We start from the raw sequence: 16,228 nt of genomic DNA, 5'->3' as shown, positions 1-16,228 counted from the left end.
CGCTGGGTAGCTTAAATCTCCGAATGCCATGGGAAGTAATCGGGAGCGACAATAGTCCACGTGTTCCGTGCAGTAGAACCTGGAAATGGTCAACGAAGATCCAGGTCAATTTCGGTGAATGGCGCTCCCGATACCTCAACGGAATGCAGGAGACCAACTCACTTGTACGGTAGCTGTTGGCGTCTTTTGCAGTTAGTACAAGGGCGTACGCGATGCTTAACAGTGGCTTGGAGTTCGGCCAGTAATACTTGCGTCACCGCCGGGGCAATATCCATGAGTAGGCTAGATTAACTCAGATTTCCCTATCATGACTAGCTGTCAAAATCTTGTTGCGAAGCGAAGCAAAGCAGATGGATGGATGGATGGATGGATGGATACAACTTTCTTGTACGTCCGGCAAGGTTTAACGCGACCCGGGCTCAGGTCTCCCATGGAGGAACGTCAAGGCCCTGCCTCAACGCCGCCTCACGGGCTTGCTGGACTGCCCACGTCTGTATTCCGAGGTCTGAGCTGCGCAGAGCGGCGGCCCACCTCGACGACAGGGTCTCCGGAGTAACTGCCATCCCTCCTATAACTACATTGCACTCCCACAGCATGTGTTTGAGTGTTGCTGGTCCTTCCTGGCACAATTTGCACGTGTCGTCCTGATGCTTATCTGGGAAGATGCGTTTGAGACGGAATGGATTAGGGAACGTGTTTGTCTGGAGTTGTCGCCAGGCGACGGCCTGCCTCCTGTTCAATTTGGGACTCGGCGGGGGGTATATCCTTCTGGCGTTCAAATATGCACTGGTGATGTCGTTGTATCTTGTGAGCCTGTCCCGTTCTGCTCGAGAAGCGTTCGCTATCGTACGAGAGGCGTTGCCCTGTTCGGCGCGGCGGGTCATGTCTCGCGCCGTCCGGTGCGCCGTCTCGTTTAGGTTCGGGAGCGCGTCACCTTCCGTGGTGACGTGCGCGGGGAACCATATGATCCTCGAGCTCGCGGTTTTGGATCTGCCCGCTTTGGCCAGAATGGACATGGCTTCCTTGGAAATTCGACCTTTGGCATAATTCTTTACTGCCGTTTGTGAGTCACTTAGTACGACTTCGCATTCCTGTTCTGTGAGGGCTAGCGCAATCGCTACTTCCTCCGCTATTTCTGAGTGTTTGGTGTATACACTACATGTGGTTCTGATTTTTGATTCTGCGTCTATGACTACGGCGGCGTATGTTTGGCCGTTCGCATATTCGGCTGCGTCAACAAAGCGCGCGTTTCTGTCCCTGCCGAATGAACGGAGCAGAGCCTCGGCTCTTGCCTTTCGTCTACCTCGGTTGTAATCGGGGTGCACGTTTCTTGGGATGGTTGCCACCGTAATGGTCTCTCTGATTTTGTTGGGGATTTGCATTTTCTGGCCGTGCTGGTTGTGGTACGTTATGCCGAGCGTGTTCATAATGTGTCTTCCCGTCGTGGTGGTCGACAGGCGTTCGAGCTGCGAGATGCGTTGTGCTTCGGCTATTTCTTCTATGGTGTTGTATATGCCCAGCTGAGTCAGGAGCTCGGTGCTCGTCGATTCCGGTAGGCCCAGGGCTATCTTGTACGTTTTCCTTATGAGCGTGTTAATCTTGTTCTTTTCCGCGACGTACCAGTTGTGGTAGGCGGCTACATAGGCGATGTGGCTGACAACGAATGAGTGGATCAGCCGAATGACGTTGTCTTCCTTCATGCCCGCGTGTCTATTGGTTATTCTCTTTATGAGTCTCGTGGCGCTGATGACTTTGCCTGCGATCTTCCTCACGGTTTCGCCGTTAGCTCCGTTGGCCTCAATGATCATTCCGAGGATTTTGATCTTGTTCACTTTGGGGATTGCGTTTCCGTCTTGGGTGTACAGGCGGATTTCCTCGTACTCCCGGGGTCCTGTGTAGCTCTTTGGTGGCATGCCTCTGCGCGTGGGCCGGTAAAGGAGTAGTTCGGACTTGCTCGGGGAGCATTTGAGGCCCGTTCCTTGGAGGTACTCTTCCACTTTGTTAATGGCCGTTTGTAGTGCGTGTTCAATTTGCCCATCACTGCCGCGGTCTGCCCATATCGTTATATCGTCTGCATATATAGCGTGGTGGATTCCTTCGATTTCGCGTAGTTTGCTGGGGAGACCCAGCATGACTAAGTTGAAAAGGAGCGGAGATATAACTGAGCCCTGGGGGGTACCTGCACTTCCCTGGGCTCGTTCTTCGGACTCGAGGTCGCCAACCGCGAGGGTGGCTTTGCGATCGTTCAGAAAGTCCCTCACGTAGTTGTAGGACCTTTCCCCCAGGTTCAGATTAGACACTTGTTTAAGGATCGACTCGTGAGCGACGTTGTCGAATGCTTTCTCCAGGTCTAGTCCTAGGATGGCTCTGGTGTTTCTTGTGTTGTCGTCGAGGATCTGGTTCTTTAGGTGTAACATGACGTCCTGCGTGGACAGGCGGGATCGGAAGCCTATCATGGTGTGGGGGTAGGCTTCCGTCTCTTCTAGATGGCTGTTGATACGGTTCAGGAAGGCGTGTTCCAAGACCTTACCCACGCACGACGTGAGAGAGATTGGGCGTAGGTTCTCCAAACGCAACGGCTTTCCGTGCTTGGGTATGAGGATAGCCTTGGACCTCTTCCACTGCTCCGGGATGCGGCCTTCTCTCCAGCACTTGTTCATATAGCCCGTGAGTTTGGTAACAGATTTGTCGTCCAGGTTTTTGAGCGTTTTGTTGTTAACCCTGTCCGGTCCTGGGGCTGACTTGCTGTTGAGTCCTTGGAGTGCCGTTCTGATTTCCGCCTCACTGAAGTCTTCATCTAACTTGGGACAAGGACTGCCAGTGTACCGGCCGTGCTCGACCGTCGGTCGTTGCGGGAGGTATTTGTCGCAGAGTTTCATGACGATTTGCTTCTCGCTCGCCGCCCCTTTTTCTTTGTGCAGAAGTCTCTGCATGTCGGCTCTTTGCTTGGATTTGCACTGGGTTTCGCCCAGTAGGTGCCTCAGCAGTCGCCACGTATTTCCGTTGTGGAGTTGGCCATCCGCGGCATTGCAGACTTCGTCCCACTGTTGCTTGCTCAAGGTGTTGCAGTGCTCTTCGATTTGTTTGTTTAAGTCGGCTATCTTTTTTCTCAGCTTTCGATTGAACCGCTGGCCTTGCCATCGGGTTTTTATGGATTTCTTGGCTTCCCAGAGGTGGGCGAGGCGACTGTCCATCTTCTCCGTCAGGAAATCGGGAGTGATGGTTTGCGTGGCCTCCCCGACATCCCTGGTCAAGTCTGCGATCCATCTGTCAATGTCACCGATTGGCTCGTCGTCTTGCCGGATATCCCGGTGCTTGCGAAACTTGTCCCAGTCTGTCCATTTGAAGCTTTTGACTGGGAGGGTGGTTCCCGCTCGGGGGATCGTGATCTCGATGATCATGTGGTCGCTACCTAGGTCTTCTAGGGTGTTTCTCCAGGTAGCCCTCTCGATGTTTTTGACCATTGTTAAGTCCGGTGTGGTATCTCTTGCAACCTAATCACCCATACGCGTTGGGGCGCTGGAATCCGTGATGATCGTGTATCCCAAGTCTTGCGAGTCCTGCCATAACTGTTTGCCCTTGGTTGTGGTGTGGCCGTATCCCCAGGCATGGCACGGCGCGTTGAAATCCCCACCCACTATTAGCGGGTTCAGGCCGGCGAGCTCGGCTGCCTTTTTGAGCAGGGAGAGAAAACGCTGCCGTCTTTTGGATGGGCTACTGTATATGTTCAATATGAAGATGCTATTCTTTTGCGTTCTGTTAGGAATAATTTCTATCATTATATGCTCGGCCTGCGGGCCTGTAATCTCATGTTCAATGGGTACTAGACCCTTTCTGATTAGTGTGGCAATGCCCCTATCGTTTTGGAATTTAGGGACGAGGGCGTGGTAGCCCGGGATGTTGGCCGACGCGCCCACGGTTTCTTGAAGCATTATCACATCGGGTTTGGGTTGGATGTTTCTTACGTATTGTTGTAGGACAGGTTTTTTCCCGGCTATACCTCTGCAGTTCCACTGCCAGACCAATAACTCTTTATCGTGTCTGGCCATCCTGGAGTCTTGAAGAAGAAGCTGTTGAAAAACTGGAGCGGTGCACGGGGGGCGGTGCCACCATGGGAACATCTGAGATTACGGGATTTATATTATGAGTTCCCATGTTTGGCTGTGGTGATTGCGACAGAGACGGTGCCCACATCGCACATTCTTCGAGCTTGACCACCCTGGTTGTGAGGCCGGATATGGCGGAAGACAGAGTGCCGATTGCACTTTGTAGTTCGGTAAGCATGGCTTTTATTTCCGATCTAGCCTGTTCGGCGCGGCTGGTGTCTTGGCTTTGTACGGCTCGCTTTTTCGCGGGTGGGGTTGCGTTGTCCGGTTCCTCGCCATTGTTGCTCGGAGCAGGAGTACTGACGGGAGTGGGTATGGGGATTTGCGCGGGAGGCGCGACGTTTCTCAGTTCGCGTACCTCTTGGGCTAGCTGTTGTACAAGGCTCTTGAGCATGGCGTTCTCACGTTTTATTTCTGCAAGCAAAGCAGACACCAGCAGTAATTAGGTGCTGCGCGTCGTAGAAAAGTTGTATGGGAAACATTGTCCGTCAAACAAAAAGACATCAGTTTTCTCGTAAACACTTGGGGCACGTCTTTCGCTTGGCCTTTCAAGAAGTCAATAAGTGGAAGCAGTTATAGGTCGTCGCGCCGCTGTCATGAAATTGTAATTGTATCGACAAGTCCTAACAATGCAATGTCCGTGTCCTTATCTTTGGTGACAGAGGGAACGATTGATTATATAGAGGGGCAGTCGGCATCAGTGTTTCTTTTTTCTGACTTGTATACGACGATCATGTTGAACTCCTGAAGCCTGAGACTCGAACGCGCCAATCGGCCAGATGGGTCTCTTAAGCTAGTCAGTAAACAGAGACGATGCTTGTCGCTGACGACAGTGAATGAACAGCGGTACAAGTGAGGACGAAATTCGATAACAGCCCACACCATGGTGCGGCATTCCTTTTCCGTAGTGTAGTAGTCATCAGTGCGCGAAGGTGTTGCTCGCGGAGGCTACCACTTCTTTTTGAGCCGTCTTGACACTACGAGCTTGGCACCAAAACGTACATGGCTCGCCTCGGTAGGAAGTGCTGTCGGGGTGTCCTGAACAAAGTGTGCAAGGACTTAGGGCATTTGCAGACGACTACGTAACTCGCTAAGTGCCACTTGCACGAAGGCAACATTACAAAAGTCCGCAATTAAACGTCAGTAAGAGCCACGGAAGTCCAAGAAGTATGTCATTGGCTTTGTGTCAGGCGAAGTGGGGAACTTCGCAACAACATCTATTTTCTTTGCGTCAGAACGAACACCTCTAGTACGTGGCATAGAAGTTCAATTTTGTGAAAGTCAAAATGACCTTTTGATGGGCTTAACGTGTGGCCAGATGGGCATATGGCTTGAAGAACAGCCAGTAGCCGCTTTAGGTAATCCTCAAATATAGTTCGAAACACGATCACGTCATCTATCTACACCAAGCACGTTCGCCACTTGATGCATTAACGTACAGTGTTCATTAGACCCTTAAAAGTGGCTGGCGCTAAACGCAAACCAAAATGGAGCACCTTAAGTTTATAAAGACCGTCGGTGTGAGGAATGTGGTTTTCTCACGATCTCTCTCATCGACTTCTATCAGCCAATAACCAAGACGCACTGCGAGGAAGAATAACGTGCGCCGTGAATCGTCTATGCGTGGTAAGCAGTAGACATCTGTCTTTGTTATCTGATTTAACCGGCGGTAATCAATATAGGAGTGGAAGCTGCCGTCTTCTTTCTTGACCAACACCCCAGCGAATGCCCAAGGACTCATCGAAGACTGTATCACATCATCCTAGAGTGTATTCCTCACATGCTTTTCTATTTCTTCACCTTCCTTCCGGGCCACAAGGTAGGGGTTCTGTACAATTGGTCTCGTGGGATCTTCCATAGTTATCTGATGCTTCTTCCTTGTTTGCTTTACCTTGGACCTGAACGAAGAGCAATCATCAAACTACTGTATGAGTTTCAGTAGGCGCTGCCTCTCAGAGGGCAAAAGGGTGGAGCTTACGTCGACCCACAAGGTTGCCGGAGCTAATATGGCTATATCATACCACCTGCGGCACAACAAACTCAGGTGGTGTCTGAGGAGGATTCTGGAGGAGAAGGCTTGAGTTTTGTGTGGCCACACGGACACGATCCAGGGTGAACTAGCCCTTAACAGCCTCGCTGTAAAAAGCATCAAATGACCTATTGAGCGAAAAACCCGGCATCCGGTGCTGCGAGCGGCACCTGAAGTCCCATTGGCTGCGACGCCACGTCACGAGATCGCCTAGACGGAGCATAGCGGGAGAAGCGGTCTGCCTGCTGCCACGATTACGCACAAACTTTTAGAGTGCTTTAGTTGAAGGTATTTACGGTACGCTCTGCTGCTAGTGGCCCCGCTAAGCCAAAGCGGATCGGCGGGCGATTTCCACGCTATAGTTATACGTTTAGGGTAGCGGAGCGGACCTTTCGTAGTTGCAGCGTCCTCTGGCCAAATTCAGGGTAATGAAAGAAAATAAAAACACCCATTGATCAGTTTTATACCGTAAAACGTATATGTGTGTATATATAACTTATTTCTCCATGAAGTATCTAGACGTGCGCTTTTAATGCGTTACCGGTCCATTTTACCTAATGGAATATGAAGTACCGTCTTGGGGAACGCCACCTGATAGCCAGTCGCTTGCTTTCTGCATCCAATCCAATCCTTTCTGGCGCCAACTCTAGCGAAAGCGCCGCGCAGCACGCTTCGCTCAGGCAGCTTCTCAGCGGACCGTGTCCCTCGCTCCGCTAGCCCGCTTGCTGCTAAGCGGACGGCGCACGCGCATTCGCGCTACCACTCCGCTTAACTGCTTAGCGGAGCGTAAACACGCTCAACTAAAACACTCTATTGTGAGAGAAGAGGTCTATAGGAAGCCGGCGCGCGGTCTCCATCTCTCTTCGTTTCCCCCACTGCTGGGTTAGCTGCCACGCGCGCCTGCCGGGCTTGGCTTGGCGGCCGCTGCTGCTTCCTCTGTGTTTTGCCACTTGCGCCGCGTACATAGGAAATAAAAAATAAATGAATAAATAATAAATAAATGCACTTGATTTCTCTGCAGTATTGTTTACATGATTCAGGTCTACAGCTAACATGGTAATGTAGAAACTATCAAAAGATAACCGGCACGAAGTTCATCGCAAAACTCGAAACCATTACTCGCAGCGCAAAACTCCAAGGACCACTCAGCGGCGCTCAATTGGAAATTAACGCCTTCGCATTCAAAAATCATAACAGGTGCTTAGGTGCCCTCACAATTTTCAGAGACACTAATGAACCAGCGTTCCAGCTATTCCGAAAATTAGTTCACCACAAAGTTAGAAAGATTATTATTGACGCTGCCTGGCTAGCTTCGGATAGCTCACACAATTGTCGTCACGTATGCCAGATACATAGATTGTAAAGGGGTGGGGGGATGCAACTCAGGGGAGTGGCGCCACTGCGATTGTTAGTGATAAACATTTTAAAACTTTATAATAAATTACACGCTTCACGCGAACGCTTGAATGTGTTACTTGATCATCACAGGGACCTATTCTAGCGACTCAGTGCGTTTGTAGAAAGACATCAAACAGTTTCAGGGTCCCTCGACGAAAGCTGCCTTGTCTGCATTGCGAGAACTACTAAAGTCGAGAGATGGAGAGAAAAGGTGTCATCATTAGAAAATAGTTCGAAGGCGATTCAACGTCTGTGCCTGCGGACAACATTTCCATCCTATGAAGCGACGGCTACGTAACTAAAGCGCGCCTGTTGTGCCACTTCTGAATGTAGTCCCGCAGCTTTGTTCAGGTTTTCCTATGTGGTAAATGGGGAAAAATACTGCTTTCTTTATTACAGCACATATTTTCAAGGATACCTCACTTCCTTCAGCTACTGATTTATTACAGAATTATTAGTTCGCCTTGCACTAAACCGTCGCGCGTTTTAGAAATTCCTCAAATGAACTCTGGTGCCCGCATATTGTGGTGAGGGGTCATCGAATGCTATCCCACCTGTCAGTTCCCCTGAGAGGATAGTGGTCAGTTTTAGCAATGAATGAAAATTCGTGAAGTACAGAAAACAAGTGTTTGCAGTGCCTACGCGAAAATCAAGAGAACCCATCTGAATATCACAAGCACCTACATGTGATATGAAATCACCTGCGTTAGCATTTACGCTGCGCTTGCCCTACCGACGGGGCTGTCGGTTGCCCGTCCTAGTGCTAAGCGGCGCCGAGGTCGTGCGGCCGCTTCGGCCCTCCGAGGCAGGCTGCGTTGCTCGCTGCTCAGAACTCGATACTTATTAGACATGAAAAATTGTAGATTAGCTTGAAAAATTCACTGTGATTTAATCGTCTCTGCCTTTACTAAAGTGACGAGCAAAACGATAACAAGGCAACAGCAGGAGCCAACGTTCTGACAAGTGGACTTGTCGTTTTCAAGGCGACATATGACACCCTTGAAAAATACAAGTGCACTTGTCGAAACGTCGGCTCCTGCTTTCACCTGGTTGTCTTCTTGTTCATACTCTTGTAATTTTCATCTCGCGCATTCCCCGTGTTTTCCCTGGATAACTAAAGTAAAGGAGATATGCAAAGTAAGTGAAATGCCAGATCCATTGGTACGTACGCCTGTATATAACAGGTGGTCGCTGATGTCCTCACAAGCCATGTTTTTCCGCGTTATTATGCTCGTCCACTACCTTTGTGGAACCCTACAATGTACATGTCAAAAGCTATAAACTAACGGCCTGCTTATAACAATACCGCTGCCGCCATATAGTCGCGTTTGGCAGTGTCGTCGTCGTGTTGGTGGCGTCAGAGACAAGTACACTCGCTACCCACACCCACAACTACACAATTTGCACAAAGACGTTCGTACCCCTCCTATTGCTTTGCAGAACCCCACACAAAGCTTCAGATGCCCCTACCAGCAAAATGCTTCGCATAACATCGATTCCAACACTGCGCGAAATCCGCACAATTTTTCTTCCTGAGACTTCGTTGATAGGTCCACCACCGTCTGCAACTTCGCTCCTCATAAAAGAGGGCCAACCCCTACTATACCTACTATTCCGGTTACTATATATAAGGTGGCTTTTCACGCAGATAACCAGCGGTTTTTCCAAAACAGGAATGTGGTGCCAGTTAATATATTTCTGCTGAAAGTTTTAGTGCTTCACGCGAGCCGCCATTTGCTTCGAATGCGGCTTTCACGGCCACGATGCCCAATTTCGTCCTCATTGCCGTCAGGCGTCACCAACGTCTTGTGAACGACCACGTAACATTTTATCGTCATAGCAATCGGCATGGTGGCGGGAGACACTGGTTGTTTCATTCCGAAACCATAACGGACCCCCCAGGTGAATTTTCTTAGCTACTCACGAGCTTCTGTCCCCTGTTTGACGCCACCGCCTTCACACCAGCGTAGGCATCTGTCTTGATGCGGTCGCCTCATGTCACCATTGCCGGTAAACTGGGCTGCACAGACCATGGAGGTGAAGTCGGCAGTAATATTCATCTACAGGTCCCTATGCCTCCGCCGTTCTCTATGTATCATGTGCAGATGCGTGTTTTTGTGTGAAGTGTTGTTACGTTGGCCCTAGTGGACAGAAGATCGAATATCTCTGCTATCATGCGGAATTTCAAAACCAGAGTAGGCCGAATATGTTTCGCTGAGATAACGCTAATAAATTTCATGTTTTCGGGGGAGCGTTGTAGTGCCTACCACACTGCGTGTTAGCCACACACCAACTCTCTGTGCGTCTACCGACATTTCAGCCGTATATTGTTATGTCTTCAGCAAACGTTTCTTTCTCCGATAAAGTCGATGAATCCGATTGTGCAGTACCCGCTAAAGCCACGCACGATTACTTATTGGCCGCGATTTCCTACAAGAGTATGTGTGTGATGGTTCTCTGCGGTGCAAGCAACGTTTTCCTCTGTCGTCTTGCCGCTCAACCTGCTACATGCTCACATTCTCACCGTCACAGAAGGTGGCACATTGCTTATTTGGAGTTCGAGTTGCTGCTTGTGGTACTCCCGCCGACACTTTTGAGTCTGTCGTTCAGCCTCTGCCTTCGAGCGTTATGAAAAAGTGTGCTCGTACCTCGATGAAGCTTTCCAGGGGCTGCGGAAAATTACATTGTGCGTGTGTAATTTATCTTTCCAGTCTGCTATGATACCCAGTGACATGTAGCTTGTCTCTTTTGGCGCGGATGCTAACCCTAACACAGACGATATAACAGATGACACTTCGTGGGAGTTTAGCCCCGGTGTCCTTAGAAACGCATTACTGTTCCTAAAAAATGATCAACAAGTCACTACCTTCAGAGGAGCGTTAAGTCCTGGTCAGCGTCCTTAAAAAACGTGCTTCATTGTACGTTTTCTCCCAAGACACTGATAAAGTCCGCGTTTCAACTATGCGGGCTCTCCACATCATCGAAACAGGATCTGCGTACCCCGTAAAACATAAGCATTACCATGTGTCCGTATCGGAAGCAGGATCGTCGTTCAATAGGTCGGCAACAAGCTAGCCAAAGGCGTCATGCAAGATTACCGTCGTCCGTCGGCGGCGCCGGAGACTTCGTGAAGAAGAAAGACGTGTGCTGGAGGTCTTGCGTACTCTACGTGCGTTCCCACTCTGTAGCTCATAAGGTTGTGTATCCAATTCCTTGGATGGATGACGTTATCGACTGCCTCCATTGGCTATTCTAGTTTTCAATCGTGGATCTGTACTTGCAGATACCGGCAGTCGACAAATAGTCCACATTCAGTCGAGAAACAGAAGTACGCTTTTGTTACAGCAGGTGGCTTGTTAGACTTTAGCGTCACGTCCCTTCGGTTGTGTGATTTGCTATGACATTTGAGACCTTTATCGAGAAGTTATTGCGCAGCCTAAAATGAGAAAAATGTTTATGTTATCCTGAAGAAGTTGTCTTCTGTCGCTCATTTGCAGAACACGTTTATTGACATGACACCGTTTTGACGTACTTTGAACAAGACCCCCTTACCCCGAAGTAAAATCAATGTCCCTATAGCCGGCGAGAGACGCTAGTGCCTGGGCAGCTAGTGGATAAGCATGGTGTGTGACCAGACGCACAAACGGTTGTTGAAGATAGCGCCTTTAAACAGCCGCAGTCGGAACGCGAGCTTAGAAGTTTCTTGGGTTTTGCTAGTAGGGTTCCTGCCCAACTTTGTCGATTACTGCCTACTGACTGATTTCATCGCTGCGAACAAATATGCCTTTCACCTGGACAGTGAATTGCAATCCCCCTTTCGTCAGCTGAAGTTCCTGCACCTTTTCGGACACATACTCAGTCACAACAAAGTTACACAACGACGCTAGCAGAATCGCCCTCGTACCATCCTCAACCAACGTCTTGGTCACGCCGAACACGCGATTGCCTAAGTGAGACGTTCATAAAGCTAGTCGGAACAGAATTACAGCGTCACTGAACAAGAATGTCTCGCTGTCGTTCCATATTATCTTCCCTATCTCCTGGGCCACCGAGTTGCGATCGTTGTTGATCATCACTTACTATGTTGGTTGGTTTGTCTCGGCGACCTATCTGGCCGTCTTGCTGTATGGTGTACGGCCACTACATTGGCAGGAATTTTAATTTTTAGCCCGTTATAAAGGTTACCGGTGTCATGCTGATAAAGGTTAAAAGGTTAAAGGATACAGGTTATAAAGGTGCATAAGAAACCGACAGTTTTGGTGCCTTCCAGACCACCGCCAAGGACATTCCTTGTCTTGACCTGGCCATCTTACAGGATGAGCAGCGGAACCACGGCAGCCTGAATGCCCTCCGCCTCACTTGCGCAGCCCACAGTTAAGAATGGCCTTGTCATTGAAAATGACCTGTTCGACAAAAGCAATTACGCCATTGATTGCGCCCGCCTCCTCCTCGCCGTCTCGACGAACTTGATACCTCACGTGTTGCATGCTATGCATGATCACGCAACCGCTTGGCACATGAATTTCACTAGAACATACCCCAGCAATAGACGGGGCCAATACTACTGGCCTAGGATGTGACAGAATACAGAAAAGTATGTGAGCAGCTGCGACGAGCGCCAGTATTTTAGGTGCCCTACGATTGCTCCGGTTGGACTAGTTTACCACGTAACTCTACCATCATCTCGTTTCGAAATGGTTTGAGTGCATATGCTCGGGCCATTTCTACACTGAAAAGACGACAAGCGTTCGATAATAGCTTACGCCAGTACCCCAACATGTTGTTCTAGAACGGCAGTGATTAGAACGGCCACGGATACGAATGTATCGTGCTTCCTCCTGTCCTGCCAGTGGAATGTGGTGGCAGCCCTTTTAGCATGCAAAAAAATGGCATGGGAACTATTGAGAACTACCGTTCACAATGCAAATGGTTACCGGACTCTAGTGGCATTGCTTTCCTTGGTCATTACCAGACACCGCCCGCTCCTTATTTCAAGGTGGACAGCCGGCCTCTAGTGCAAAACTTCAGAGCGCAGTACCACCGAAGCTCAGATGACAAGGTAAGGGATGTCTCGCGTGCCTGGACCGGTTTTGGAGCGTGGACTGCCGTTCGAAGTGAATTTTCTCGCCTCGGAACTTGTGGTGGAGAACTCGCTCAGAGATTGTAGACTCGTAGTAACGCATCTGAGGGAAGTGCTGTGTCCGGGACTCCACAAACAAGTAGAAAGCAAGGTCCAACACTGTGGAGTTTGCCAGTAGGCCGACAAGGGAAGCAAGTTGTTGGCAACATCGTGCCAACCTATTTAGCTCCTTGACGCACCGTAATCCAAGAATGAGACTGTCGTAGATCATTTGAACAGGCAGGAACCGAGTGAAAGTATGCAATCATCGTGGTAGACAGTTTGTCGAAATGACCAGAAGTGGCATTCTGCGGTGATGTTACACCGAAAACGGTCATCGATTTTCTCCTTGGCGTTCTTTCATAAGAAGGCTGCCCAACAGAGTCGGTGTTGGACGATCGTGGACAGTGCGCACCACAGAAGGTTAAAACGTTTCTGGAAACCAGAAGCATGAAGCGAATTCTTTCAGGGCTGTTTTCCTGTAGTGGATAGATTTAACCATGTGCTAAAGACTTACATCCAGCTGGCACTGCTGCGACAGCATCCAGTGAAGGATGCTATGGTGGAGCATCTAAACATCTACAGTTCCACACTTCATAGCATAGCTCGGTTGTCGCACGCTGTACTACTTCATGGCCGGCATATGAGCACAACACTTTATGTCATCGGTCTGCCAACAGTTTACTTGTACAGGGATCTTCTTATAAAAGGAATACAGAGGCTCAGGAGTAGTGTACAAGAGAACTAGGAAAAGCGGAAGTCATATGCCGACAACCATAGGGTTCCCAAAGCGTCTAAATTTCAAGTGGGACATTCCGTGAGAGCGAAAAAACGGCACTACTACATTTGGTTCGCATCTGACGATAATAACATGAATAGTGCGCTGGTCGGTTTTCCTCATAAAACAGGCGATCAGTGAATGCTTTGCAACTCTCTGCTGCTGATTCTGAGCCTGCAGAGTATAGCCGTCCGTCACAGCAAGATCAGCGGGAGTTTTCCCCTGGTGGTCAAGAGCCGGAGCGTGCCATGGTGCTTCCCAGGTCCACGTCTGAAAAATGGCCTTCAGTTCGATTTGAAGATCATGTTGGGGCAAGAAGATGGCTCTTTTTTTCCCTCAGAGTATCTCGTCGAGAGATACTGTTTTTTTTTGAAGTGTTGTGCTCCTTAAACAGCCTTAATATACTTTGACTTTGCCTTCGTCAGAAATTTCCAGATTGTTGACAAGGCCTTGTTTTCTTCCTGTTGGATAGGTGAGTAGATGTGATGTCGAACACCTAAAAGAGATTTTCCTGTGTTCTCGTATATGTTACCATCTCTTGATGGTAACATACACGTGATGAAGAAAAACTTTATTTATCTCTCTTTAAAGGGAAGGGGGCAATGGAATGGAGGGTGGGGGGAGGAACTACTTTAAGTAGGCCTCTTTTATCCTCTCAGCCCACTCCAGGATGGCTTCCTGGAGATCGGGCCTGGAGCTGCGCAAGGCAGCCTCCCACTGCTGCTCACTAGATATAATTGCTTGAGGAAAGGGGAAAGGGGTGCTTGGAGCACCCCCACATGATGTGGTTTAGGTCTGCCTTGGGAGAGACACAGAATTTACAAGAGGGAGAAAGGTAAATGGTGGATATGTTACAATCTGTAACGCACATGGGTATATACCAGTCACTCAGAATTAAATACCGTTTTCGGTTGGTGAGTGGATTAGCGTAGGTATGTGATAAGCGGCACTAGACTCATACATACATATAAATCTTGTCCACTTTATATGCTATAGCAGATGCATCTTATTCAACTGTCATATATATATTTTGGGTAAATGGTATGAACTTGTAACCTCTGTGATTCGATGTTTTTAAGCTATCTACATTTTGGCAACTTATTTAAAGTATTTGTGAGATTTTGAATTAAAATTACAACTGCGTTATTGTAATTTTGTCTTGCAAATACCACACATATCAACAAAAGCGCTCCAGCCGGTTCTCTGATAGCCGTTTTTCTCCGTTTCACATGTATTTGAATAGCGGTATCTCCCTAGTAGATCCCAAACAAAAGTCACCTGCTAAGCAAGATGGGGATGATGTGCACATATCTTCAATGGGTGCTCTTCTAGCTTGTTTCCCAAGTAAGCATGTTACAATGTGCACACTTTTACTGTTTTAGGCGCCTTGTGAAGTTCTCCTAGATTGTTTCTCATGTACGCACGAATTGTCCCTGTCGAAGTTGAATAAACCAGAAGCAATAGAATATCAATGCATTGTAATATTTGTGGTAATTTCATGGCAGATGTTTGCTGTTCAATATATAAAACCATTGCTTTTTTCGCCTACAGGTTGCCGAGGGTCATAGCGACGCATATACTAGAAGTTATGAATATTCCAGCAGTGGGAATTTTGTTCGTAGCGCACATCGCGTTTGTGGCTACACAGACTGTTCAGTGCCCCATAAGATACAATGCCGGTAAGTATTGCTCGCATTTATCCTTTCCGTAATGTTCCGCGTACACTGCATGAAGCAGTCTACCATGGAGGATTTCGCGCATGAACACGAGCTGAGGTGCGCAGCAGAATAACTTTTGTTGTCCCCGTGAAGAACTCCAACCCCGCAACGCTGAAAGTAATGTATTGGCTGCGTTGTTTTAATACTATTCAAAATACAGTTAAACACAGGAAACATAAAGCAGAACCTAAAGAAGCGTTATGGGCAAGCTGCAGAGAGCTTTCAATTGTGGATAGTTCAGCGAATTCTATTACTAAGCAATCAAATACTCTGCTGTTTAAATTAAGTCTGAAATAATATTCCATTCGTTTTCTTTGTAAGAACGTGCTCTCCATGGGGTGAAATAAAGGGGAAAAAGTTGTCTTAATTCGTCCTTACTGTAGACATACGTTCGTGCATTACGGAGTAAAACAGTCGAAATAATTTTGAAAATTACGAGAGTTATCGCACAGAATTCCTCACGCATATAGGGCAGTGTTGCTTTGAGCACTGTAATTTGAACTCCATCCAACTTCACTATATTTACCACGAGACGCTGAAAAGTTGTGCAGAAACCATACAGTATGATTGTTAATGTAAGAGATAGCCAAAGGCCCCTAAAAACTATTCCTTTTATAAACAATGATGGTATTGAAGGCGTATATTTGTTGAAGTGGGCATATTTAGGTTGTGTTGTTTCATCGCTTAATTTCGGGTACAATAAAACATTTAAGCAGCACATCTGCAGTGGTAGTATAGATAGCTACACAAACAAGCTAATTCGTCATATGTGTGTTGCCTCCAGCGGCGCGACTGTTTGCATAGATGGCGGCTGTCTACTTGTCTTCCCGCTGCCGGAGCTATCTGTCTGTAACAGCCTCCAAAGGGGAATATCGCACCATAAGAAGTAGAGGGATGTCCTTCCCGAGCACTCCACCACAGCATCCACACCTGTAGGTGCCCCAAAACCTCTTGCGACTTCAAGTGTGCCTCTGAGGGCTCCAACAGGTGGCGTTCAGCGATGCACGTGCCTCCGAATTCAGTTTCACGAAAGCGTGTGTCCTTTCCATTAGTGTTCTTGCACGGGCGCTGAAAGTTGGA

General features: G+C 48.4%; 1 protein-coding gene and 1 long non-coding RNA gene across 9 annotated transcripts in view; one reads left to right on the top strand and one right to left on the bottom strand.

The window, feature by feature from the left end:
* Positions 1–16,228, bottom strand: part of LOC139048815 (uncharacterized) — a 171,001-nt gene that overhangs the window by 51,273 nt on the left and 103,500 nt on the right. The window lies entirely within an intron of this gene.
* Positions 1–16,228, top strand: part of LOC135920801 (uncharacterized) — a 183,680-nt gene that overhangs the window by 131,155 nt on the left and 36,297 nt on the right. For 7 of the 8 annotated variants that reach the window (XR_010570318.1, XR_010570320.1, XR_010570319.1 and 4 more), the window contains one exon: positions 14,982–15,109. Coding sequence is in view for 1 of the 8 variants with exons in the window: in XM_065455067.1 (XP_065311139.1) it covers positions 14,982–15,109 (128 nt within the window). In the remaining 7 variants the exon portion in view is untranslated. Of the gene's footprint in view, positions 1–3,565; positions 4,277–14,981; positions 15,110–16,228 lie in introns of those variants that run through there. The other variant, XR_010570325.2, reaches the window with a different exon arrangement.

Source organism: Dermacentor albipictus, chromosome 8, assembly GCF_038994185.2.
Source record: "Dermacentor albipictus isolate Rhodes 1998 colony chromosome 8, USDA_Dalb.pri_finalv2, whole genome shotgun sequence".
NCBI lineage: Eukaryota > Metazoa > Arthropoda > Arachnida > Ixodida > Ixodidae > Dermacentor > Dermacentor albipictus.
Note: the sequence above shows the minus strand (reverse complement) of the source record. Positions and strands in the feature narration are given on the sequence as shown.